This window comes from Meleagris gallopavo, chromosome 14 (genome assembly GCF_905368555.1).
Source record: "Meleagris gallopavo chromosome 14, MGAL_WU_HG_1.1, whole genome shotgun sequence".
In the NCBI taxonomy this organism is placed as follows: Eukaryota; Metazoa; Chordata; class Aves; order Galliformes; family Phasianidae; genus Meleagris; species Meleagris gallopavo.
The window spans coordinates 11,242,669-11,269,968 of record NC_139417.1 but is presented as its reverse complement, the minus strand read 5'-3'; the positions used below and the strand labels follow the sequence as shown (position 1 = coordinate 11,269,968).

Sequence of the window (27,300 nt, the reverse complement as noted above, 5' to 3'; positions counted from 1 at the left end):
TTTCGAATGGGCAGATAACAAATGGCAGAATTTACCTGGTAGCTGTATCGAGAAGGACTGTAAACTGCTGGTCCTTTGTGGGCTTCTGGAGTGTCTCCTCCTGCTGTATCTGCAATGCACAGCACAGGCAACGTGTTACACTTCACCCCTGGACTGAGGTCACCACAGTTCCCTCTCAAGTGACACCTGCAAGCTGCAGCTGTCTTGTTCTGCCTCCGGCTACAGCTGAGACCGGAGTGGTTCCTCCCATCATCGGCCTTTTGGAAGCTGAAGAACCCTAACAGAAGGCAGTTGTAAACACTCACGTCAATCACAACAGCCACACACATTAGGCACTGCTGCTTCCCTTACAATGACTCTCATTTGTCGTGACCCAGCTTATCTGAATGGCTGCATCAGTGACAGCATGCAGGTTGTGCGTGCTCCTGGGGCTTTCCAGAAGGACACAAGAGGCAGAAGACAGTTTCTAAGGACTCAGCAGTTCTTCACTCAGTTTTGGCCATAGGAATCCTCACTGGCTACAGTTACAGCTGGAGAAATAAAACTGCCCCTTCTTAGACGGGCTGTCAGCAGGCTCCTGCCACTGGCTCTCCTCAAAGGCAGATCCAGGCACTGCCCAAGACTGAAGCCCCATGCTGCCAAGGCTGACTGCACCTCTGCTGCCACGCTGGGGAACATGCTTCACAAGCCAGCGGGCTGCTCCAAATCAGCTTACTCTTAGATCTCAGAAAACGCTGACCTAGATGGTGAAAAGGTGTGACTGCTGGGGAGTAACAGCAGCACACTACACACTGATGCATCATCGCTACGTGAGAGAGAAAACGGGAATAAGCTTTTTCTTAGCAGAGCAAGCCCTTCCAATGCTCTGATCCTAGAGGGCAGGTGCGTTTTTTGCCCCAGCAAATAACTGAACCTCAACTGAGATAGACAAAAAGTACGTTCAGCAAGTGACCCAGTCACTCTAACCTGCGTGTTCTTCTGTTGCCACTACTATAACCATGGGATTTAGCAAGTGATTGCGCTTTGTTTTGGAGAGAGGGGAACCAGTGGGACGGGAAGATTTCACATCAGATTTATGGTGCTGCAGTCTGATGAGATGGAGTTGTTTATCCGCAGCATCTCAGGGATTCTCAGCAGCAGCGTTTGAAATGCCTTGGTGAAATAGTGTTGGTGTTAGTATCAAATTTACATGACAGATGTCTCTCACTCCTGAAACAGGACACGCTGCATTAGTCTGCTCTGTATGTCTGCCAGGCAGGTCTGGCTTTGCACCAGATGCACTGGCATGAGCATCAGTGCCAGCAGTGCCCTGGCTTTGTTGTGGTTGTTGTCCTGTGCTACATCATGGTTGCTGGCACAGCCGAACAGGAACCTGGATGGAATTGTCTTCTCTGCTGCTGAGGCTCAGACATCTTTCCTCTGGGCTCAAGACCTGCACAGAGGCTGATACAAGAAGCTTCCACCATATATCCTGTGCCACCTTCCATTTCCTGAAACCACATCCAAAGCACTGAGTAGCTGTTTGCTGCAGGTGACATTCTGAGTACCGCACTGCAGAAAGGCAAAGATTGCAGGCAAGGCATGTTTTGTTAAGCAGTCTTGCACAGAAGAGACTAACTATTCAAGCCAGGAGATCAGAAGTTGAATCAGAAGAAATCTAAAGATTTCGGAAGAAATTGTTTCTTAAAAGGCCAATTACACAAACAGTGCTGCAGATATTAGATGCAGTGTTTACGCACAAAATAATCCTTGGGGAGTGAAGGCAACCTAGAGAGTCTAAATTACAAAAGGTGAATAAACTGTAAACTTTCCTGAATTTGCTTTATGCAATCTTAACAAGACAAAGCCAACTCTTCCCTCCACAATTTCTTAATACCTGCGCAAGGAAGAAGGACACAAAGTAGGAGTGATAAGTGCTTCTTTTCCACTTCCCTTGGAATGAGAAAGACATGAAAGAGAATTACAGTTGGGTCCCATTAAATCAGTGGCATTTTTGACAAGTCCCAAGAGAATCTCTTAAGACTACGTGAAGAAAATGCATTGAAAGGAGATGCTCCAGAGAGATCCAGATCCCTACTACAGATCATCAGCAAGCTATAACCGTATCAGCGAGGGAGTCCTTAATACTTCTCAACAGTGAAGAAGCAGAGATCAATAGCAATACAGACTAAGTTATTTAAACACGATGATCCATCATCATAAATCACAAGGGAGAGTAGGGTTCTCTTACATACTGGGCACTATCTGTTGGGAAAAACAGCAATCATATTCAACAGGGACTGTAAAATAAATAGAAGACAAATAACTCCACATCACAGCTAAGAAATCGGGCAATGATAAAGTGATCTGCCCACCTTACAGGAAGTCACAACTGACCTTTAATCCCAAGTGGATAACAGAGGGATGTAAATTCAGCTCAAGTCACAAGCACTCACTGACCCTGTGTGCTACTCAGCGAGAAGAACCCATTAGTCACAGAAGGAAGGAACAGCAAGGCAGAACTGAGTTCATCGCAGTGAATAAGTGTATCCCACAAAACCGACAAGCATCACAACTCAAGGAATCAAGTAACTTCAGAACAGAGATGAAGTAAGGTATGGAAGCTACATTCGCTCTTACCCCTGCCTGAAGCAAACGTGCACTTTAGCAAGCGATACATTTATCTGGATGTTCAGCCAACTAGCATTATTAAGGGTACTAAGGTACTACAATACCCTCATATTCCCAGTACACAGGTGCAACTGGGGCAATGCCAGCTAACTCATCTATCCAAGGGCAAAGAAGCTGTCACTGCCAGAGCCAAAATACAGGTGATCTTGAATCCAAACTCTGGATAGAACTGGACACCTTCCAGGTCTACCAGGAGATGTTTACAGGCTCAGGCAATATCACCTGAATAACAAAGTACAGTTTGCAGAAGGCCTTTATCAGGCACCGGTGATGCTGGAGATGAAGGTACAAATGACTTCATAGGCAAGTTTACAAAGCTGAGCCCATTATTTCCCCACCAACAAGGAACTCAGAAGCTCCTCCTACCTGCCTCTCTCTCAGCAGTGCTGTCACAGGTAGGTGAGGATTCATTTCTCTGGGATACCTTTGCACCACTTCGTAGCACCTTCTCAAGTATGCCTCGGCCCTCTCGAAGCCTCTCCACCGACGTCGGGACCATCCTGCAACAGAAAAGGCAGTAACAGCTGAGGACTGCTATTACACGGTTGAGATCAATGTGACCAACGCACAAGAGGGCTGGGGGGTCCTGGGTGTAATTACAAGACAGATTTGTCTTTGAAGTCTCAGATTTCTACTGAAATTTACTGATATGAAGTTATTGCAGCTGCAAACCTATACCACGGAATGGAGGGATCAGAGAATACCAGTTTTCTAAGACAGAGGAGGAATAACAAAACTTTGCACTGCTTTTGCAACACAAATAAGCTCCTGTGGAATTTCAGACTGTTCATCACTGGCTACTATGACAGTGCTGCCCTGAGAAAAACAAGATCTTTTATCAGAAGGATGCCATAAACATTCAGCTCAGTAGATCACCTGATTACAGGACACTCTGTCCCAGAAAGTTGTTTCAAGGTTCAACAGCATTCTGAAAACCTGTTGTTGTCTTAAAATTACGTGTAGTTATTTTACATAGATTACTTTTATTCGAACTGAAAAGAAGGAAAACCACTATCTTATGATAATAAAATATCAACATAGTAATCAGATAATGCACTGTTCCTGGAGCAGAGCTACCATGATCATTCTGTCCATTAATACTACTTTGTCCCATTTATTTTGTGTAAAAACTCTCAAGATTGGTGCTAGACCTCTTTTTGTCATTTGTTACAAGCATTTGGTCTAAAGCTGGAAAACAGAGGTGAAGTGGCTTTCCTAAAGCCAATCTACAGAAGCAGAGCCACTGACACACCCCAGATCCCTGCCATGCACCTACCATGCACTGGACCATCCAAATCTCTTTAAAGGTATGTGTTTTAACCTGTAAAATAGTAGCACTTCCATCAGGGATTCATGATGCCTTATCCCAGACACCGAAAAAATGTGTGCCCTAAAAATACCCAAATATTATATAATTATATTCAAACACTACATCAAACATACTGCATATCATGCAAATATGCAGTCTAAGAATGTATGTCCTGTATTTAATATATATTCTTAAAGATATATTAAAAACTGTGCTTTACATTAGCTTTTAAAAATGTATTTAATAGCCCAGATATTGAAGTTCACCCCTCACTGAAGCAGAAGGGAGAAGGGGCCACAGTTCACACCTCATGGAGGTGAATGGGGTGAGGGGGTGAATTCACACCTTCGTTGCTGCTATTGTTTTGCTGGAGACAGTTTTCTGCAAGGCTGGGTTTACTGGGCAGCAGCACATCTGTTTACATTGTGATGGCTGTATCTTGGCAACTGAAAGAGACAGAAACTTAATTTTTTTTAAATGAAAGCTATTGGCAAATAGTGTAGAATTCAGCAAAAATCCGGACAAATGAAAATTAAGAAATTTTAGATCCCACCATTTTCTTCTGTCCCTGTATTACACTAGTGTGAATGTCTAGAAATGCATCAGAAATGTAAGTGCCCAGAGTTAAATATGAGACTGGTTCCCAAGTTTAACTCTGAAACATGCAGCTTCTAATAACTGTTTCTTTTTAAAGTGGGACTGTAAGATTGTAATGGCTCCTGCCCATTAAAAGACAGAAGAACAGGGATTAAAAAAAAGAAAAAAGAAGGCAGCACAGCTGCTTAATGCTATTTCAAAACACATCAGCATGGCTTCAACTTTTATATTCAGAGTCCTATGACAATATCATGTTGAATCCCACAACTCTTGAAATCATGTGATAAACCGAAGCCAAAGCATCTGCTGAGGAGGAGCAGATGAAGCAAACAGAACAGAAAGCCCCACGCTGGAGCAAGGTTACCACAGACATTTCATCTCCAACTAAGATTCTTTTCCCATTCAGCTGGATTTTTCTTTCACCTTTTTGCTGGCAGAAAGAAGTGGCATGGGAGGAAAAGGGCAGGTGATAACAACACTTGCACAAAATAATCATGAATTAATCATCAGCTGCCTGTCCCAGCTGCTGTCAGTCCCGACACCTGGCAGAAGGTAGCAGGCAGACAGACTGCTATCACAAGATCAACTATTTCTCTTAAATTTTCACTGGAAGAGTGTGGCTATTTGGGGTGGGGAAGGTCTGTAAAAAGGAAGAAAGCACATCTTATGATTCCTGTAAATTCATCCAAACCAATGTTTCTCAGATACTGTCAACCTCACATTTCTTGCAGTGTTCAGCACTGCTCAGCCTCCTTTCCCTTCCCACCCCCTGCCATGGCACAAGCAGTGACACAGGTGCACATGTGCCAAGTGAGTGCTACAAATGGCATGCCTTTACACCTGCACTCTCCACAAACAGACCATGAATAAAAGGCAGCAAAGCCACTGCACTATATCACTCCAGCTAGCAGAACATTCTAAATTCCAGCCATCACCACGTATACAGACCATGTGTACAGACTACAACTCAATACTCTGCATTTCAGCACAGCAGTGCTTCATTCTAGTTATCAGGCATTACTGTTAGAAGTCTTTCCCCATGTTAAATCTTCACACAGTAACACAATAGGGAGATCTTTTTACACTTTGGGCAAACTAACTGCAGCCTGGTAACTGCACTTCAAAGCTATTTGTGCAAGGCACAGGAAAGCTGAGGCTGTTCCACTGTCCCTGCTTCTCACATGCGAGGTTGCGGAGGGCTCCATCAGCTTTCCCCTTCTGAAAAGACCAACTTTGTATCACGTACGTCTAAAACAGAGTGGAAATTCAACAACAAAAGACCTTTTAACCTAGACCTAGATTAAATTCTCATTACAAGTTAAGTCCTTCAAACTTGGGCCCTTAAAAGGAAACTGGTGGAAGAGAGAACTGTTTAACTTCATCTTTCAAGGCAGATTTTTGGTACCTAAACTAAAGGGCATGCTGAGAAGGTTGCTGGTATTCTTCAGTTTAACCATTAATAAAGAGAACTATGCCAAGACACTCAACAGAATCCATCCCACTGCAATTACAGAACAACAGAAATCCCTCCTTCCTCCCCCCGAGTTTGGTTCATCTCTGCAGAGCAGTCTGAGCCTTGCTTGGAGGGATAACACTCACCACCTGCTGCTGATGTTCTCCTGGGATTTGCAGAGTGATGTTGAGGAACTAGCCCCCCTTGATTCTGGTGGGCTGATGTCCTCTACATGAGGCAGGGAAGGATGAGAAGGGGAGAAGCCACTTTGTGGGGAGGACGGGGTTCGTACTACAGAGCCTGGCAGGCTGCTGGCATCTGTGTCAGTCCCAGAACCGCTGCTGCCCTGCCGGGTGGGAGTCCCTGTGCATCGCACTGAATCGCCTCCCTCCTTGGCTTCCTGCTTCCTCTTGCGGTATTCTAGTAGAGAGACCTGCAAGGAGAATACAGCTATGAGTCACGGACAGCAACGGACAAGGTTAGGGGAAAAAACACGCCTACACATCATTTTAAAAATGATTTCTCTTTGCAGATGAAACTTCAGAAGTTACAGTGGGATTATCAATCTTCCTGAATCTGCAGGCAATCTGGAAAAAAGAGCTAAATGATGCAAATTTGGACCATTGCCCCACTTACCCACATTTACAACTGATACTTCAGAAGAAACATATGGCTGGTTTGCTTCTGAAATTTCATACTGCTTCTCACCTCCCTCACCACTCCATGGTTCGTGACATAACACAATGCAGATCAGTACACCTGTACATCTTAGAAACCTGAGAATAAGAGCCTTCTTCACTGAACTGATTTTCAGAGAATTCTGTTCACCAGTACCACATCAGCCACGCTGAACTGCGTAGGGGACCTGTGACTTGGCAAAGCTCAGCACAGAATTCTAGCCTGCTTAGAGCAGGTTCACACTATGGTGGTTCACCAGTCAGTGTTGCACATTCCAACATTATTACTTAAGTAAATTATGTTCCTCTAATAGAGATGGTATATATTTTGTGCAAATCAGTCTCAGATTTGTAAAAGGCACAGACTAAAGTATCCCACGATGCTGTCTTGCAACACAGGACAGCAGGACCAAAGCTACACAAGTATTTCCAGCTGAGCGCTTACCTTTCTGCATGCCTCCCCTTATTATGAGGCACAGTCCCTCATGAAAGACTTGCAGAAGGAAACTGCTGAAGAATTTAACAACTACAGTTCAATGTCTGCATACAAATCTTTACAATGTTAAAGTGCTGATCAGGGTATTTCCAAAAGTAACTCAACGTATGAAGTTTTTAAGATAAGCGCAACCAAAAAAACCAACCAACCATAAAAAAGATCTTCCAGACACCTGGAGACTTGACCCAACTTGCCATACTTGCCTGAAAAGTCTGAGCACAGGGTAAGGCACTGATAAATATCTGCGCAAGTGTATGTTTATCTGTCCTATCAGTACCTGTTTTTATCACAGCAATGCCTGATTATCATTTCTACTCAGTTTTAGCTCCCTGTGGATCACTGGCTTACTACTAGAAACCAGTACTCACTCACTTTGTATTAAGCAATACTGCCATGCTTGTAGTTTCAAAGTGCTAAAATTTATTAAGAATCTTCACCTACTCTTCCTGCGATGCTGTCACCTTCCCATATTATTAAGCCTTTCCAGCAAACAGCCCATATTTTCCTTCGAAATGTTGGGCTCTCCTTCCAAATAACACCTCCACCAATAAAACAAGTTGCACTTTATTATTACTCTGGCTCTTGCCTCTCTTTAACAACTGTTTATGAAGGTCACACCAACTCTCACATCAGGATCTTATCTAAATGGTAGCTCCTTTTCTTTTAATGACTTTACCGATTCCGTCCAGGTACTGGACACCTGGATTACTTGCCAAGTTTATTTTAGTTATATTTCCTTTTGCATTTTTCCCTGCATGCCTTCCCCATGGTGAAAGAATTTCTGCAGTCCTAGAATCTCTCATACAAGAATACTCGCCTTCTTCCTTTGTGGTGGATTCTGGGGAGCAGATCGGACGCCTTCACAAGCCCTCTCGCCGCAGGGAGACATGGATCCATGCGCTGTCTCTTTAAGCAGTCCTGACTCATGTCTGCTGAAATATCCTTCAGAAGGAGAGCTGCAGCATCCTGCTTCTGAATTCACTGGCTTCCTGTCTCCCAGACACGCAGATCCCCGCAACAAGCCATCCACACGTGGCATAGCGTTCAATGGGGAAAAGGCATACATTAAATTAAACTCTGTCCGAAAAGCCTGATCAGAGCTTCGTAGCAGCATCTGTGCTTCCCCACTTTTTCCTGGGAAGTTTGTCTCTGAAGTAGAGTTTATGGGAGGTTGTGGAGCCAGATCAGAGGATCCAAAGCTGAGCAGCGACGGCCGTTCCGGGCAGGTGTTTGCACTGGAATCCACGTCAGATCGGAGGCAGAGCTACAAAATCCAGGAAGGCCACAGGATGGGGTGGGAAGTCAGGAAAAGGATCAGGATCAGGCAGGGATGGGGAGAGAAACTTAAGTCAGAAAACATTCTGTACAATGCGAACTTCCTGCTTTCCAGCTGCTTTTTGTTATTAATCACCCTTATGACACTGTGCTGCACTGTTCTGTTTGTTCTAGAAGGGAATGACTGGGACTAAATAGTAATCCAGTTTAGCTGCCTAGTACAAGATTCCCTCTCTCCCTTTAGAAGTCTTAATGCAGCAGAGGGCAAGACTCAGCATTATCCTCTGTCCAGTCAATGAAGGGAAAAAAAGCATCTTTTACCCCAAATGTCCCAAAGCTGACATTAACAGTTCATGCTAGCTAGGTTCACTTTCAGGAGAAAACAGAAGAGATTTGGTGTCCATTTGCTGTTTTATTGGCCAAGTTCTTGAATGCCCTAAGTCAACCACTACTGACTCGCTAACAATATGATGCCCAGAATTCCCAAACCATTTGTTTTCACATCTCATTTTCAGCAATCTCTAACAATAGTCTATTCATTTAATTTATACTGCATTTCTACATTTTACATTCTCTAACAAAGGCATAACGGCATCATCTTTGCATTGTCACAGTTTCTGAACACTAGGCACTGATACAATGGTATATTTTACTACTTCAAGTGCCAAAAAACCTCCCAGGCAAAGGAATAAGATGCTCTCCTTCACCGTGTTGTCAAGATCTCAGACAATGAACATAACTGACACGACTTCATGCTCTCTGCAGGACTACAGTGCTCAGTGAAAACACAGCAGCACCAGGCACCAGATGCGCCCTACTGCAGCTGCCAAAGTATTTTTCCTCTTGTATTACAGCCCCAATAATCTGCCACATTAGAGATGAATGTGTATTTTCCACTGCGAAACCGTTTCAGACTATTTCACCTCATGTTTCACAACTGGCCAGCAGCTAAATGAAGTACTACTACCTCATGCCTCCTCAACATTTTAAGACTGCAAGTGAACAAGACGTAAATCAAGGCTGAAAAGGGCAGGTCAGGTGCCCCTACTCTGCTACATAAGCTAGTCTAAATAACCAGCCAACGCTTTCCTATTTCTTCCCCAGTTGTCGTTTTGCTGCTACTTAGTAAGTATCACACAACACTTGTTTCCTGGGCTGGGGCTGATGCTGATACTATTTCTAGCAACCCCACATCTCTTGCCTACATCTCAGTAACTGAGGTATATCAGGTCTTTACATGATCTGTTTCCTACCAATGTCAACGAACAAATAATAAATTCCAGTCTTCAGTTAATTTCATTTTGCTTTGTTTTCTCTCTTGTGATAATCCTGAAAAACCTGGTCACAGTCTTATCTCAACTAATGCTCCACCCCTGTTCCCAACAGCCCCAAACTTCTCATCCCTCCCATCTCACTGAAGCCTCAAATAAACACTAGCACACATGCTCTTCATCTCAAACACAACTGAGGTAGTGATACCTACCTCAGGTGACATGGACTCAGGTCTATGCGCAGGGGAACTCTCAGGGGAGGATACGTTCTGAAGGGAGGGAAAACATCTTGTTATTCATACAGCTAAGTAGTCAAGAAGCAAAATGAAGTCAATTAAAAACAAGCACAGAGGTTAGCAGTGGCTACTCTAAGCAAAGGCTATCCCAGGAACTGGCTCATACTTAATGCTAACTCTGTCAAGTTCAGTGGTTTCTGTGGTTCTATGATTCTATGATTCCCCAGCATGCCAGCAGTTGATCATCATCTGCTCACTTGAGGAGGCTTGTAAACCAATAAAGGAATCACTGTTGTTTTCTTCCCTCAATACTATACAGCCACAGGACTAAAGTACAAACCTTTGAATGAGTTTATTTTGTGAGACATACTCTCTCAAGTTATAATAAAGAACTAAATGAAACAGACATGACATTAAAACAGACTTGTTATGAATGAGCTGCATTTAGAGAAATGCAGAAATTTGAACAAAGCTGCCTATGGTCTAGAAGGAAAAAAAGTAAACGGGGCAAGCATATAAAAATATAGTGAAATACAGGCTTCTAACATTGCAATCAACATGCTAAGGTGAGACTGAAAATCAGTGATTAGACTGTGGAGGTACACAGCAACATCGCTCTGATCTGCTACCTCAACCACAGCAGAAGTAAGGACAATTTACAATCAAACTTTGTGCCTGAAACAGCCTTTCATCTCTCTCCTCAGCGCTCCACAATCTTCCCTGCTGACCTCCACAGATATGCCTTTCAGACACCTTGTGAAAAAAGAGTTCTCAAAGAAAATAATCAGAAGCACACTAAGCTAAAAATACCACAAAGGATTTTTTGCTCTGCTGCAAAGCAGATGAGGGATCAAAACAGTCTCCAGTATAGAGCAGTCTGTCACTGTACAGAATTATTTTTAATAGTTTTAAATGGCAGAGTCTGAGCAGCAGACTTTTTTTTCTTCAAATTTTTAAATGAAAATATGCAATACTATAAACTAAAAATAAACTACAAACAGCACAATTCCTATTCACATAAAGAAATGCAACACAAAATGGAAGTGGAAAGTCCTGGCTGGACAGATGCAGATAACTCTCACTCAGAGTTGAGAGCAAGGAAATCCACCTAAATAGCCTGCTCAGTACTTCTGCACATAAGGAAGCTGTCATGAAATCAAAGGCACAAAGTATTGACTTGCTACACCAGCAAGAAAAAGGAGAGATGAAGAACACAGGGGAAAGCGATGTAAAATATTTCTACCGTATTTTGGATGATTGAAATCTGTTGAGGGAAAAAGAAGCTGAGGATGTGTCAGACAGCCTATGGAAACTGGAACACTGTTACATTCTTTGGAAGAGACATGGAGGACTGGGAACCATATGGGCAATGAGAGATGAAGGAGGGAAGATGACTGAAGAACACTGAAGAGCCTAAGAAATATGGGAGCCGTAGATGTGAAGAAAAGAACTGATCTAATGTTATTGATGTGACGTGAGGAGAGGCTGGGCTGCTACAAGGTTTGAAATTTAATAGAGAAAGAAATTTGCTACAGACAGAAGTGGAATAGAGGAAAAAGGCAGCAGTACTTGAGTCTGCCACCACGATGCTCCTCAGGAAGACAGTTGCATACTCAAAAAGGAAGGTGTGTCTAGTGCTACCTCTGTGGCATATCTCCCAGTCCCTCTGTTTTTGGCATTTCGAGCCTCCAGTTGGATTTACCTCAAACTGTAGTGGAGTATTGCAGCGACTAGCAGCCAGAGAAGGAATTGGTGAGAACATCACACCATAACCATTGCGACTTTCCTCCTCTCCTGGCACAGATGAGCAGGGTGTAGCCAGCTGTGGGCTCACTGAGCCAGGAACTGAAGGGATGGGAGGTGGAGGGGTGACAGGAGACAGAGGCCTCAGCAGCTTCTTAACGTTCTGCTCCATCAAGTAGCGAGACTTCCATTTCTTCAGGGGACTCAGCAAGTCTGAAAAGTAAAGTGAACTGAGGATAAGACTGCACCATTAACAACTGCAAAGCACGCACCATCTTCTTTCCCTTGCTCCCAACCCAAATGGAGCCCATGAATCTCCAACACTGTCATGAAAGGAAATATTTCAACTAGTAGAAAAGAAGCGCAAGAGGGAGCTAGGGGCACAGGAGCCAGGAAGGTATATAGTATAGGGGAGGGTCAGAAGGAAATGTCAGTATCGCTGCTATGAACAAATCACAGAGAACAGTTTTCATTACTTGAACCCAGTAGTTCAAGTTCAAGCCTATATGCAACATCAATACAGTTCAAACATATTTTACTCCCGCAAAAGGTTAATCCCTTTCTGTAATATCTTTTTTGATGTGCAGTTAAAAAAACCCAACAATTAAGTAAATCTTGCAGCTCAGTTGTTTGCTTCTTCAGGCATTGCTCAGGGATGTGCTTTTAATGGTTTTGGTGCTCTGTTCATTTCTCAATAATTTAACTTTTCAATAATCACCTTCTCGTTATCTGCATATTATCCAGCTTCCTGCCTGTCATTCTTGGAAAACTTATCACTGATCAGGTGGATCTTCTCAACTTCTTTTTCCACAGAAAGATTCAGGCAAAATACTTAACCATCCTGCTGCTTTACTCACAGATTTGAGCTCCTCCATTTTTGAGATTGATTTGCTCATTACATACACGCCTCTCAGACTTTGCTACATCTTTCTATAGTCAGCAGATATTTTGTCCATCTAACAGCACCCTGCTGAAAAGAGATTAAATTGTACTTCCCCTCCCACCACTGGACAAATGATTACATGACACTGGGGTCAATGATGCAAGATAAAGTGATTGTCTTTTCATAGGAAAATACTGAGAAATTTAACACATGATGCTCAAAGCTAGAGTGCATCTACAGAAATTTGAATGAATGGCAAAGTAACATTCTCACCTGTCAGAAAGATGTACCATGAAGCAGTAGTACACATTAAGATGTCAACCTGTGTAACTGCCTTTGTTATTCAGCAGCTTCCCCTGCTTCACTCAAGTGCCCTCGTGGTGCTCGGTACTCACCTGTGTCATCTTTGCAGATGCTGGAAGAACTGCTGTTCTCGTTACTTTGGTAAAGACATTGGGTCCTGTTCTCTTGTGGTGCTGGTGAGGTCTGAGTCATCCCCTCTTCAAGGGCCTGTTTGATCCAGCGCTGAAACAGAACGAGACTACATAAACGTGCAACCCCTCCAGTACTTTCTGTGTAATCTTGCAGGATGTACTTCAACTCCTACACTACCGTGCAGTGGGGCAGACTGCTCAGAACACTGAGATTACCTTTTTCACACATACTAACAGCTACTGTGATGGATCTGACGACGTGCTCTTGATGAAATGTATATCAGGGACAAGTCTTCAACAATAACAAAAGTAAAAAACAAAAAAACAAACTATAAATAAAATTAAAAAAGCTGGCAGCCAAGAGCTACTAGAAATAATCTTCATTAATAAAAATGAGTTGTCTGTTAAGGTATCTTAAAGCCTCATTTTTTGCAAAAAACTTGTTTCCTGCTAAGGAACATGAGCACACTGCTTCACTAAGGCATATGAGAGCCTTACATAGATTCTGCTCCAACAATTCCCCTGAGAAATGGCTGAGCTTAGTCACATAGTTCTTCCAGGACTGTGCTTGCTTCCAGGCAGAGAAAAAGAACAAAAACATCTGATAAAACACAAGCAGCAGTTTTCAAGGTGTTAGAACAAAAAGAACAAAAAAAAAAAAAAAAAAAAAAGGAATCTTTTCTTCAGCTACTAATAAAAGAGATAAAAATCACGGTAGTCTTTTGAGCATGGATGTGAACTTGAAGACTCATCAAATGAGCTGTTACTGCGGCTTTGCTAACTCCATGTCTTGATCCAAACCAACTCCTGATGGCAGGCAGGAAATCTTCAGTTACTTTATTATAAAAAATAAATACAAAGTGGAAAACAAAAAGGTAATTCAGCCAAATGGCAGGAGCCAAATTACCTGAGAGATTCACATCACAAGTCTTTTATTCTCCCAGAAAGGTTTAAGACCGTAACTTTGCTTTTCAGCAACCCAGTTAGTTCTTCTGTACATCAGCAATGTGTCTTATCAGAGTTACACATATGTAGTGTATGATTCCTCAAGCTATCATGGAAGTGTGTCAGAAACTCAGTGGTCACAATCCTCAAAGTGAAACAACTTTAAAGCAGAGGTGAAGAGCAGGAAACAGGATCTATTCTGATAGCCTTCATTACCGTGCAGCAGACACTTTCTTTGTTCAAATCTATCTTAGCAGATTACACTGCAGTCACTACAAAGAGTGTGGAGTGCCAGCCAGCCATTGTGGAGCACTGCTACCTCAAATGTGGCATCTGATCTGCCAGCCAAGTCACTGTACGTGTGATGAATGTGAACATGTTATACAGTTCAGTTTCCCTGTAATACAGATATTGCCATGCTTTGGATGCAAGCTGAATCAGCTTAGTTTTTCGGCACAGTTCTCAGGATATTAAAGAAGAAGCCTGCAGACAATCCAAGAAAATACATGTGATCTATCTGAGCAACCTTCATAAATCATCATTCCTGACTGAATAATCAAGAAGCAACAACAAAGATCAAGTCATGGGAGAGTAATACCATCAAGTTCTGGACCATTTCTAGACCTTAGCTAGCTAAAAAGGAGGTCTTCTTTGTGAGAGCTTTCTGAACATTCCTGAGCACGAGAAGCAGACTTTTTCCTACATCTCCAGGCTGTCAGTAGCAGTGATAAAAACACCGTGGAAAAACTGGGGAACTCCTATAAAGCAGATGAAAATCCTTATTAGAGCAGTTACAAGTTATTTTATTTCAAAAAGTAGAAATCTATTAAAAAATCTGCAACATAGGTTCTGGACACTGAATCCTGCAATGTTTCACTAATTATTTAGGTAACAGAACAGGCAGTGTGCTTAAGTTTTCAGATCATGTCAGCCTAGGAGGAACAAGAACATGCTAGAAGACAGCATTCAGCATTTTCTTAGCAAACTGGGAAATGGATAGGAAAAAACAGTACACAGCTCAATACAGACTGGGAGAAAACACCATACAAAGCCAGAAACAATCATTTCTAAAATTATGGCCCTGAAAAAAAATAGATTTTTTCTAACAAACATGGTAAATCATAGACTGAACAGGTATAAATCAACCTGTCAAAAGAAAATTCAGTTGTCATACTGGGAAGCACAAATAGGTATAGGCTACATGACACAAAGTAGCTTTCTGCTTTATTCAGCACTGAGAATGCCTGAGCTGCAAAACAACATTCACTGACTTCAAAAAGACGTGGAGCAAATGAAAGAAGTCCATAGTGAGACTATTCTATTCTCTCTCAAGCAGTCACAATTACTGTACGACTAGAAAAAAGCCAAAGGTAACAAAAGGTGCATGGGAAGATTGCCCATGGAAGCAAATAGGACTTTGCTCCCATGAGTATGTATGAACCATCAGAGCTATATCAGCTATATCTATGAAGGAAATAATGAGGAGAGACTTTTTTTTTTTCCCCCCCCTAAGCGTGTGTTAGTGTAAGGCAACAAATTGGCTGGAGGTGAGAATAGCAAAGTCCAAAACTTCTCTTTGGAATAACTCCCTCAAAAGAGGGCAAGGAAACATAGGATGTGGTGCCTGACTTTGAGAGCTATCAAGACTACAAGATCAGAGAGGATTTCCATAAAGCTGCTCTCAGGTAATTAATTATACAGGAACTGGAAAAGCCTCCGAGCAAAGCTGACAGGTGACAGGCAAGATGGATTCAGATAGAAATGTGACTGAACTACTGTTTCCCTGAAGATGGATAACTGCTTGCATTTGCTGGCCGCATACCACCTCTGGAGAAACAAAGTACTCAGCTGGGCTCAGCTTAGGCTTCCTACAGGGCCACAAATAGACAGCTATTTTGTGATCCCAAAAAGAGAGCCATGGGCTTGCTCTTGTGAAAAGGCTCTGCTAAATAACAGAGGCTCTCCAAAGAGAGCAGAACCTGACTGAAGTATTCCCAAGGTGTTCTGGAACACTGTCCTATCCCCACAACGCCAATCATCTTCTGACTGTGAAAGTAGTGAGGAAATGCATTCTAAAGGCAACAATTAAATCCCTCAAATCACGTATGCTAGATAATAAACAGCCACTATAGATGCAAAAATACATGTTTCAAAGGGGATCACAGAACAGTTCTGCTACAGTAAAAAGCAAGGATGAAGACATGAACCCTGGGTAGGAGAGGGTCAGCAGTCACCACCTACAGACTGCCTCAAGACAACAGAGAAGGCCAGCTCAGCAGGAATACATGGAAACAGGCTCAAAGAGAACAGGACAGATTTACAATTGTGCCAGTAATAGCATGATGAGTATACAGCCCCCAGAGGTAAGACATGAGCAAACATACCTTTTTACAGGAGCTGTAAATTCCATCCAACAGAAAGGGCCTTCGACGCCTCTCAGGGTTGAAAGGTGATCCAAAACGAATGTAGTGTTTAGGTGTGGTACAAATTAGCGGGGAGTGGATGAGACCTGGCAACATATTTAGAGTTGTTGCCAAAACTGTTGGGTCTGTAGTAATGCGCAGAGGGCATTCAATAGGGCACTCCTGCTTTTCTGCCTTGTCATTCAGCCATTCCGTAACAAGATACTGAAGGAGAAAACACATGTCAATGCAACTAGCACTGAGAAAGGAAAGGTGATATGGCACAAAGGCACATAGGAAAGCAATCTTGGGGTCAGCTTGTATGCTAAAACCTCCTTATACTCCTCAAAGGAAAGAACACAGCCATAACTTTGCTGCATCTGTTACAATTCTTATCTATTGTAGGCACAGCATCGGTTAATCCTGTTTTATAGGAGTAGCTCAATTTTACCTTAATTAATATTATTAGAAGGTTCACCTAGAATTTGACTGCCTTGTTCTAAGCCAGTTTCTAGCTGCAAGCCTAACAGTATTCATAGCTATTTATTTATTCCCAGTACATTTTATCTTCTGCAATTTCTCATTTCTCTGAAAAACTTCTCCCAGTTTGCATGTTTTAGTCTGCAGTCACATTTCCCTCTCAGTCTTCAGTTCTGCCAAGCTGAAAGCTAACCTACTCCATTTTGTTCTAAACAAATATTCCCCATCCTGCCATCCCCACCTGTCCATAAAAGATGCTGTCACTGATCTCCATACCCAATACAGTGCTATGCTATTCTAAACTTATACTCTGCCTAACTCTTACTAGATAATGGTTCAACTTTTCTCTCTTCATCTTCTTGGCAGTATACACAAGAGAATCTCTAATATCCTTTGCAGGATGCAATAACCTATAGTTAATTCTGTGTGGCTTTATTGTTGTTTGTTTTTTTTTTAAGCAAGTCTCACTTCACCTCTGTGATGTTTGATGTAATGTAAAATTCTTGGTTGACAGCCTTTTCCTTTTTGCTTCCAATACACTGAAAGCATGGAGAAAACTTCTCAAGACTGTATGCATGCAGTTCATGGATTCTTTTCTCCGAGAATTGCCTAGCACCTCACAGATGACTGGGTAATACCTCAAGCTTAGTTAGTGTGTCCACAAAAAGCACACTCTTTTCTTCACCCTAGCTCTCTTCCTTACCACAGACATTACCAGACATTACTTTTTGCTTTCTCAATCAGGGCTCACCCTCCACCACCCAATTCCTTATAATGACAATCCCCCTACAACCCTTTTGTCAGGATCCCTCAATCTGGAAGTGGTTACCTCCCCACAAAGATAAAGCTGTACGATTGGTCTCTTTCTAGGCTCTTTGCTGTACCCAACAGTGAGACCACTCCTACTGCACCTCAGTCAGCCTGCTGGTATCTAAGTTCTACGTAGACTAACTGCATTGATCTGCTAATCGTTTCTTGGTCTTTGTACAGCACTGAGCAGCCATCTGACTCATGGTGAGGGATCTTAGACACTACAAGAGAAAAAATAAAGCCAATGTAAAATCAGATCATTCTGAGTGTTCTGAAGAAGAGTTTCCCCTGAGCCAACTTTTCCCTAAAGACCACAAAACACCTACTTTTTCCCTGTCCAGTTTGAGTACTTGATCATATTTACCTTTTTAGTTTTGGGGTACTTCACTGCAGTCCGATTAGACTGAGATCCTGCAGCCAGGATAACAGTTGGGTCAGATCCCATCAACTGTCTGCCTTCTCCTGGACCTTCTACACTGGTGACATCTGCTGTGGTTATCAAATTGGCAGTGCTTCCCTCCTCTGAGACAGCCTGTACAAGTTCAGCTTGCTGGGAATTGGCTTGTTTCTGTCTCCTCAGTCTTTGTGCTGAACTGGTCCGATATCGAGAGAACCGACTTTTTGGTCGGGGCCTGGAGGGTTTTGCTGGAGCAGGCTTAGTAACTGTTTTTTCTGGGACAGCATCCTACAAAATAAATAGTCATTAGTCCAAGCACCATTAGGAGCCTTCTATTTCTCATCTAAAAGACTGACAAACAGTACATTTTTCTTTGCTGTGTTCTTAAGAGCTCAGCTGGTATACTGGTCTTAAGTAAGACAGAAGCATTATTCAACTTGCTATTTGTCTTAAGGCAACTAAGCTCACCTCTGATCTGAGTTGGCAAGCATCACTCTAGGCAAGTATCTGTGAAAATACCTAGGTAAAATATCTGCTGTATAATGGGAACATATGCACTGAAAGTAGACAGGAAAAAAAATAAAGCAAGCAAAAAACCCCTCCCAAAAAACAAGCACAAAGACAAAGGAAAACACCTCCTAATATATGGTGCCCACCAAGTGAAGGAGCTAGGCTTAATCCACTCAAAGAAAAGTGCTACTTAAGAAAAGCCTTCCTACATTCAATCTGGGAGCACAAGAAAATGCAGGTTCTTTGCAGCAGCACATAGTGGGAAGACGAGATAACATTTATACATATATTCAGACTGGATAAAAGGCAAAAGTTCTTCACCACGAGAATTGGATGACTGGATCCAAAGGACATGCAATCTCTGTCCTTGGAAGTATTACAAGACAAGACAGGGTAAAACACAGGGCTACATGGTCTGACCTCAAAGCCAGCCCTGTCTGGGTGAGAACAGTCTAGAGACCCTCTGAAGTTTCCCCAATCCTGATGAGACAAGCTGCTTATGGGTTTGGTATGCAGGCTCTAACACATCCTCATCTTACCGCTACTACTTGTGAAGACCGCCTCGTGTTCACCCCAGTACTGCTGTTACTGTTAGAGACATTTGAAGCAGCAGCAGCACTCAGTGTTGAACTTGCATCCTCAGTTTCAGGAGTTTCTGTTTTTATTTCCTCCAGCTCAGGAGTCTCAGAATTGATGCTGACTTCAGCATCGGTGCTGTTGCGATCTGATGGCTGCTCTCGTCTCCTCTTTCTCTTTTCCAAGTTTTCAAACATGTGCATGATGGCTTCTACCTTCCTATCTTCCCGGGACTAGAACACAAAAAAGTAAATCAAAGTTAGCACTGCAAATCATGCACACAGGAGAATGTGAGAACAGATAAGGGATGCAGAGCAGCCGAGAGAACAACTGCTGAACAGCAGTGAACCAAGAACAAGATAGGGAAAAGATGAGGCTTTATTTTCTTTTTTCTTTCAAGTATTCGTGTTTTTTAACGCAGCAAATTTCCCAGAATACTGACAATGTAATTATGCATTCATAGAGTAATAAGAACTAGATTTTGTTCTTAAATAGGATCACTTAGATACTACTGAGTTACATTTATAAAATAGCCAAAAGGAAATGCGATTTAAGAACTAAAAACTGTGAGAAAGAATGGAGTGAATAGATGACCTGGAAACAAATGGATCTGCTTGCTAATGAAAAAACATTAGACGCAAACATAAGCCAGAGGCAACAGAAGCAAGAGAATCAGTAATTTTCAGCAAGCACAAAACTACCCCACAAATTGTCAGATCATCCAGCTCAAAATAAAAGCTTATGTCCAAGCAGCTTACACAGCGGGTAAGAAAAACAGAACATAAAGGAGCAGAGAGGCAAGGAGATACTTATTAGGTAAACAAACAACAGGAAATCTTATCACCTAGCTGTGTCAGAAATAATTGTTAATTCCATATGCAAAAGACCCAGTACAATAATGCTGCAGAGCCTGGCAGACAAGCCAGGTGAATTTCAAGAAGAATCAGGTGGGATCAGGTGCCTTCTAGGAACTGCCATGGGGGAGGAGGTGTCTTAAAGTACACAGCAATACTAACACACAGCAACCCTGCCACTGTAGTGTTATGTTTCAAAAATAAATTTTTAAGATTGAGATAACTGCAGATAGAGGTATTTAACTGTTGCCAAGTATAGAAAACTGAATCTCATTAGAGGAGATTAACTGGTGAAACACGCACAGGAACAGGGCTTACAAACTCATGGGAAACTAACACTTCACTTGAAGACATTTCTTGAACTATACTGTCTCAGAAAGAGATCAGTTTCCTTGCAATAAAAATAGAATCTTCCCTCTAAGCTTATGGGCAGTCTGATGGGAGACTGCTTTTATTCAAACTCAAGTAGAAACTAACTGCTTTATCTTGCCCCTTCTAAAAAATCCACAGGATAATCCAAGGATCTCTCTGCTGGATGGCCCTTGGCTCTGCAATTTACTGTACCATCTTAATGATTAAAACATTCTCAGGAAATTTCCGAGTGGAAGACTGATCTTTCTGGTTAGAGAAAAGCATGGTGGATAGGGTATTTAGTGAACAAAGAAAACAAGAAAGTCCTAACTCTGATACATTTGTTGCCTGGAAGAAGGATGGAAGTCCCTTTTCTTCACTGACCCTTTTAAACCAAAAAATAAAAATAACAATATAAGAAAGTTGAGAAGAGACTTAGAACCAAAAGCACTAAGAAATATTTTGATCAAGATAGTAATATGGGTGCACAAAAGGATTTCCTAATAAAGAATATAGCAACTTTTGCTGATTTGTGTCAGAAATGCTGTTGGTAGCCTATCCCTCTTGAAAAGGTTTGCCACTTCATCCTACCCCCTTCCCTCACGGCAACTTATCTGCACAACTGTTTGTCAACTCATACACGGAGCAGATGCAGGTTAACAAACCTAACTCATCAAAAAGGGTCAAGGTTCTGGCTCATCATACGGCTCCATAAATTCTTGGGCTGGCAAAATGAGGGGCACTGCAGGAACATAAAAAGGGTGCAATTACCTTTTCTGAACCTAGCGCTGTCTTTTTAGTGGTATGAGTTTGACAATAAAGTAGCCCTGAAACTTTAAACCTTTCAACCAGGAAATAAATCTGTCTCTACCTTCAAAACTGCAGCGCCTTAATATAAATCCTACTGCTTGGAGTCAACCGATGACCACCAGCAGCTGGAATTTGTGTTGAAACAAATGAAATAACCAACCAGACCTGCTGGTCACTACATGAAGCCAGTCCTAAGAGGAACGATAAAGAGAAAGGTACTTGCCCGTCTGCTGTGGACCAAGGTTCCTTGTTCATCTACAGACTCCTCTTTCTCCTCTTCTTGTTTCTCTTCCTTATCTGCAACCTAAAAGAGAAGTCAAGACTAAGCATAGCAAACAAAATCTGGCAGCATTTTAAAGTTTTCAAGATTCTCATAGAAATCTAAGATTTAAGAAAGGCCTCAGGCAGTTTCTGTTCTGAAGACACAGTATTGTCCCCGATGAGATTCCACACCACTAATAAAAACATTCAACAACAAAGGTATTTGACAAAGTGTCAGGAGTTCTACCTCATTGTCACTGACTGCCACAGGTCCCTCTGGAACTTCTTCTGTTTGTTGACTGATGTTCTCATCCAACACAACGCTCTGCTGTTCCATTTCTAGTTCCTTTCGACGGGCTTTTCGTCGGCGTGTTTCTGCCCCAATCAGTGTGCCTAAAACAGGTGGAGGTAGGTGTTCTGCAGCATTTGGGCTACGTTTCTGCACAGGGCAATTCCGGTTCCCCTTGTGACACGCACAGTCCACTTTATAGTTGCTGCTCCAAAACACAAACATAAGTCGTGTCACTCTTCATTTCTCAACCCTTGCACAGAGACATTCAATGCATCTCCTACTAAACATCTCACCACGTGCCAAAGCAAGGACAGCAGGCTACCTTATGGCCTCTACTGTAGAATATGCCAGCAGAACTGGACAGAATAGCCGGAAAATGCAATTCAGTAGAAAACGGAGCAAAATGTAGAATGCGAGGAAAGGGCTGGAGGAAGGATGTCCAGTCCAGGAGGGCAGTGGAGAGCTCCTGGGCGAGGTGAAGGACTCACCAGATGTTGTACTCATAGTCAAAGGCGATGGTAACCTCTGTGTCCTTGGCAATGGTGGCAACAGCATAGATACACAGGTGGATCATCCCATCAGCAATCACATGACGAACCTTGTTAAACAAAGCAGAGAGAAACTAACATCTCCACAAGTTGCACTTCTTATTTCCGAGAGGGAAGACTCCTTCAGTAAAGTAGCTCTCAAATATTAATGAATAATTATCCAAAAATTGCTAAAGGGAAAAGCCTGTTTCACTGCTCTGTCTCATCCTATGCTTTTCCACTCACATCTGCTTATCCTATCGTTCTGCAGCCAGATGAAAGCTTTAATAGAAACATTTCCTTTCAAGAAAAATTCACTTTCCCAACCTTCTGCTGATCTTTTATTCCAAATATAAACCATCAAATGAGCAAGAGATGCAGAGAATCCACCCTGTTTACTGCATTCTAAGTTTGAATATTCATAAAAAGTCAATGCATCAGACTTATGTAAAATTTATCTGCAATTTTGGTGATGGTGAAGAGAATTTACCTCTGCATTTGGAGTGCAGGAGCGCCTGATGAACCTGGCATCGTTACCAAAGGTGCGGGCATCAACACACATTTCAACGCCATTGAACTTGGAGTAGAACAGCACAAATGGGTACGGCCTGGAGAAGTAACAGAATGTCTCAATCCCCAAATACTCAATTCCCATGGCAGTTAAAACAGGAAGCAGTGTTTCAATCAGTACTACTGCTCTGGAGGCCTATGTATTTCCATGAGCAAGATGGAACAGATTTACTTCAGTGGGTTTTGGTTCATAAGCAGAGCATCAAGCTGAGGCAATATATTTGATTTCACATTTCTATGGATGGCACAGATGGCAAGGGCCCTGCAAGTGTGCATTTGCCCTCTCTGTGCCACGATGCTCTCAAACTAATCACTTTGTAGTACTCTTACTTTTTGAAGAAATGCCCATTGACCTCGAATTGCTGCCGTAACATAACCTTCCCTCGATACTCAATTATAAGGGTATCTAGTGCCAAGTCTCTTGCTGCCCTCAGGATCTTCCGGTGCTTCTGAACCCGAGTCACCCGTCCCAGCTGCAGCTGTAACAAAACAGAGTGAAATACAAGTGCTTAAACCGAAGGCCTGCAACTCATGGAGAGAATAGTGCTTACAAGAAAAGAAAAATTAATCTGGCAGAAACATCCAAAAACTGCACAGACATCCAGCCAATACATTGTTTATTCTGTTATCCTGTAACAGTATGGTGATAACCAATGACCTTGATAATATTTATCAAAAGCAAAATATTTCTTTCTTTCCTTCAACAGACTCACAAATCTATCAGATGGAGGGTTTTAGTCTTGCAGCTAGGAGACATAACCAGACCTGTCAGTTGCTGCTAATAGGGAACTGCTCTGCAATTATGGCCACTTTCACAGACAGAATAACTCAAATCTTCCTCAAATTGTGGGTTGTCACACATTCAGAGGAAAAACAGAAGCTTTTCCTTCTGCAGAGGATGGTAATTCTAGCTAACAAGCCAAAGACTTAAGCTGTCAATTTCCATCTTGATCCAGAATCTTCCTCGTCTTCCTGATCAACCAGTACTGAGGATTTTATCACACTTTTTTTTTTGAAACGTGAAGAAATACATTTTTAAGCAGGTGCTGACAGTTCAGTGAATCTCCTTCATGTTCAAGTCTACTTTCTATTACAATGGATTTTCACAACAACATGTCTTGACAGTATGAAAGCACAGCGGTCTTTAAGCACAAACATCCAAAAATGACATGTTTTATGGCATAGCGGAGGATATTATAAACACTAGGACATAGGAAAGATTTCTTTTATTAAAAAAAAACAGAACAAAACCCAAAAACTTTCCTTGCTTAGCAGGTTAAATCTCTCTGCACATAAAAATTTGCAGGATTCTGTGAAGATGGCTGGCTGCCTCACCACAAAAGAACTGTGTGCTCCTTCCTAAGTACGTAATTCATTGGTCATAAGGACTGCTCCTTGATACTTTTCCAGACTGAACTGAAACATAAGTGTTCTTGCTTCAGCAATAGTAACATCCATCTATCCAAATTAGAAGTAAACCACATGATGTCGTTGAAGGAAAGCTCCCAACTTTTCTGGATGAAACTCGTTAGAAACAGCTACTGTGCAGTCTGCTTATCTGAATAAAAATCCCATTAGCTTAAGAAAGGGCTCAATCTGAAAAATAGGAAAATGATGACATCTAACCTCATGAAAACAAAAGTTCATGCCCTAAGGCAGCACTCAGCACTGGGAAGCAAATGAAGCCCTCCATACTGACCATGTTGAGAGCTCTGAATCACAGACTTTACTCTTCTCTTTTTTTTTTTTTTTTAAGCAATCTTACATGTGTTTTGAATAAATCTCTTTGGGAAGAAGGAGGCTTTCATTGTTTTAATATGACATTACACTACAAATCTTGGATCAGCCAATAAAGTATTAATATATCTATTAGTAGACTTCTCTCACTCAGGTCTCCAGGATAAAAATAGCTTTATAAAAAATATTCATTTGAAATCTATGTAGATGGGAATAATGGCCTTGCTATTCCAGATCTCCTTGTAGAGATATATCCAGTGCTATGTTTATCATGCCTACAGGGCACAACTCTTGCAAATATTTTCATACCAATATATCTGCAGACAATTGGAAAAACCTGAATGTACGGATTAGAGAGACTATAAAAAGCCTTGCAGTGTCATCTTGAATCCTGCCTAGAGTGCACCGATCATTTCCCAATTCCAGAGAAACCCATTAAACTGGCATTAGGAAACCCAGTAAACTATTTTAGGACCAAGCAGTCACACTGCTAGCCCTGATTTCTGATCAACAATCCCTTGACACGAGTCAACTCTAAGATAAGATGCCTTCCTTTCCCGAGAACAGTAGTATTCTGTGGTCACCTATTTTCTGTTACAATCAGCTCCTTATTTAAACAGGCTCTATATGCAGGAGGAATACACCAGCTGAGCTTCTGTGTTTCCTTCCAACCTTAATTATTCCACAATTCTATAGTTTGTTCTTTATATCTTTCAGAAATGTGAATTATTATCTGGCGGTCTTCATTCCTGCCTTTGGTCCATGACTGCTTTGCATTACTCTTTACCTCATTTTCGAAAACAGCTTGTGGAACACCAGTAGGATGAAGTGAGATGGTGGAAGGAAAAGAAAACCCATGGAGGAGAGAGTATCAGTGCATCTGTAAAGCTTCACAATTATCTCAGTTTGGTACAACAGGAATGATCTCAGCATTTCTGTAAGATCCTAGCTCAGCTTGTTTTTCATTCTCTGAATTTAGAAATATGAAGAGGATTAGCTGCCATGCTTTCATGTGTGAAAAGAACAAATGATTTTACGTACGTCATAGGCCAGGGAATCAGGGATTGCTGACTGGTAATCAGACAAAACTGTTCTGATATTTTTGCAGAGCAACATCTGCATAATACTCGGTGGCTTTATTTTATAAAGGCTCTTCACTTTAGCTTGTGAAATCAATCAGGGGTTTGAGCTCAAGTCAGCAATTATCAGAGGCAACAAAGGGCAAATAATGACCCTGGGTTTGCTCTGGCAATAGAAAGCAGAAAAGCGCTTCACTGCTTTCAAATTGTCAGGCATCTGGCCATCTAGTTGTTTTTATTCCTGGTACCAAGCAGCTTCAGGTTTTCAGAAGCTCTCCTTTGCATCATTTGGATGGTTGAGAACTGGCTTATTCAGACCGTCCCAATGATCAAAATCTCATATCCCGGGTGAAACTTCTTAACCCACATCTTCCAACTCATCCTAGTTTGGAGAAGCTTTTAGGTCACCATTTCCCTCCCCCCGTCTTTTTTTTTTCCCCTTGGAAGAATACACAGACTACACTCACATCACTGTTTACCCAAGCTAATCAACTGTAAGAGCACACAGGACATATATGACATTTTATTTTTATTCCTTTCTACATGCTTGAGAGTCTTCATGGCCAAGTAGAGCAGTATTTGCATATTTTTACCCATTTTGAAGTACCTATTTTCTCATCATCCAGAAAAGCTATTTTCGCGTCCAGTAATGATATTCAGTGAAATGGCAGGTGATGCAAACTGAGAAACCTTCTCAGTTTACCTAACAGAGATGAGACAAGTAAGTCGACAAAAGACATAAAGCACAGGATGAGAGACCTCATATTCCTGGCTGGTCACTTCACACCAGTGCCAGCTAGCATCCTCACAACACTTTGCAGCCATCTGCTAAGCAGGGAAAACAAGGACAGAAGGGCTGACAAGTGGCAGCCCAGGACAGCCTTCCTCAGTATCCAAGAGATACCACAGATATCAATTCGCTTTGTACTTTGCCAGCATTTGGAATGAAAGCTACCTACTTACAGCTTGTTTAGAGTAACTGCAGCCCACTATGAAGACTTGCAACTTAATCTTTTTGTTTCTTTGTGATAGATTCCGTTTGGAACCTTCTGATTTGGAATGCAGGTCACTCTTCCCTGTGAGAAAATCTACACCTGTATAGGGGAAGGAAAGCGCAAGAAAGCATGGCAAGAACAAGCACTCTTATGTATGGTGCTCTTTTATAACCATCTGTCCTGCTATACGCTGTGAAGGTGACAAAAAGAAAATAGCATATGCTTTACTATTTATTTCAGATCTTCTCCTAAAGTTAATGTGAATGAGTTAGAAAACTACATGTAAGACTCAGAAAATATTACATCTTCAAGAAAAGCAGAACATTTCCCTCCCTATATTTTTTCACAGTTGTTCCACTTAGAAAGGCCACTCACACAGCCATACAGAAAGGTTATTCCCTCCTCCTCCTATGTTTTATTACTGTAGATCTAGAGGCAAGAGTGGAAGGAAGGAGTCTAAAGTCCCTGTTTTGCACTCTCTCTTACTGGCAATATCTGTGCTCTGCCTGGTGTGCTTCACCTACCTGAAAGCAGAGGGAAAGTTGGGAGGGAACACACGAACTTCACAGAGAGGTGAGTCACCTGATATAAACAAGAATGATTCAAGCACAAACATATTCCTGATATTCAGGTTTCTGACTGTGCTCCCCTTCTAAAGGA

The 27,300-nt window shown here is 42.0% G+C and overlaps 1 protein-coding gene across 4 annotated transcripts in view; it reads right to left on the bottom strand.

The window, feature by feature from the left end:
• SETD5 (SET domain containing 5) overlaps positions 1–27,300 on the bottom strand; it is a 60,737-nt gene that overhangs the window by 2,395 nt on the left and 31,042 nt on the right. For 3 of the 4 annotated variants that reach the window (XM_085235402.1, XM_085235403.1, XM_085235404.1), the window contains 15 exons: positions 23,160–23,308; positions 22,750–22,867; positions 22,221–22,330; positions 21,688–21,934; positions 21,403–21,483; positions 19,128–19,397; positions 18,046–18,366; positions 16,374–16,616; positions 13,006–13,135; positions 11,687–11,940; positions 9,961–10,017; positions 8,020–8,466; positions 6,176–6,462; positions 3,037–3,170; positions 36–109 (listed from right to left, as the gene is read on the bottom strand). In XM_085235402.1, the coding sequence (XP_085091528.1) occupies positions 36–109; positions 3,037–3,170; positions 6,176–6,462; positions 8,020–8,466; positions 9,961–10,017; positions 11,687–11,940; positions 13,006–13,135; positions 16,374–16,616; positions 18,046–18,366; positions 19,128–19,397; positions 21,403–21,483; positions 21,688–21,934; positions 22,221–22,330; positions 22,750–22,867; positions 23,160–23,308 (2,922 nt within the window). Of the gene's footprint in view, positions 1–35; positions 110–3,033; positions 3,171–4,324; positions 4,426–6,175; positions 6,463–8,019; positions 8,467–9,960; positions 10,018–11,686; positions 11,941–13,005; positions 13,136–16,373; positions 16,617–18,045; positions 18,367–19,127; positions 19,398–21,402; positions 21,484–21,687; positions 21,935–22,220; positions 22,331–22,749; positions 22,868–23,159; positions 23,309–27,300 lie in introns of those variants that run through there. The other variant, XR_014886250.1, reaches the window with a different exon arrangement.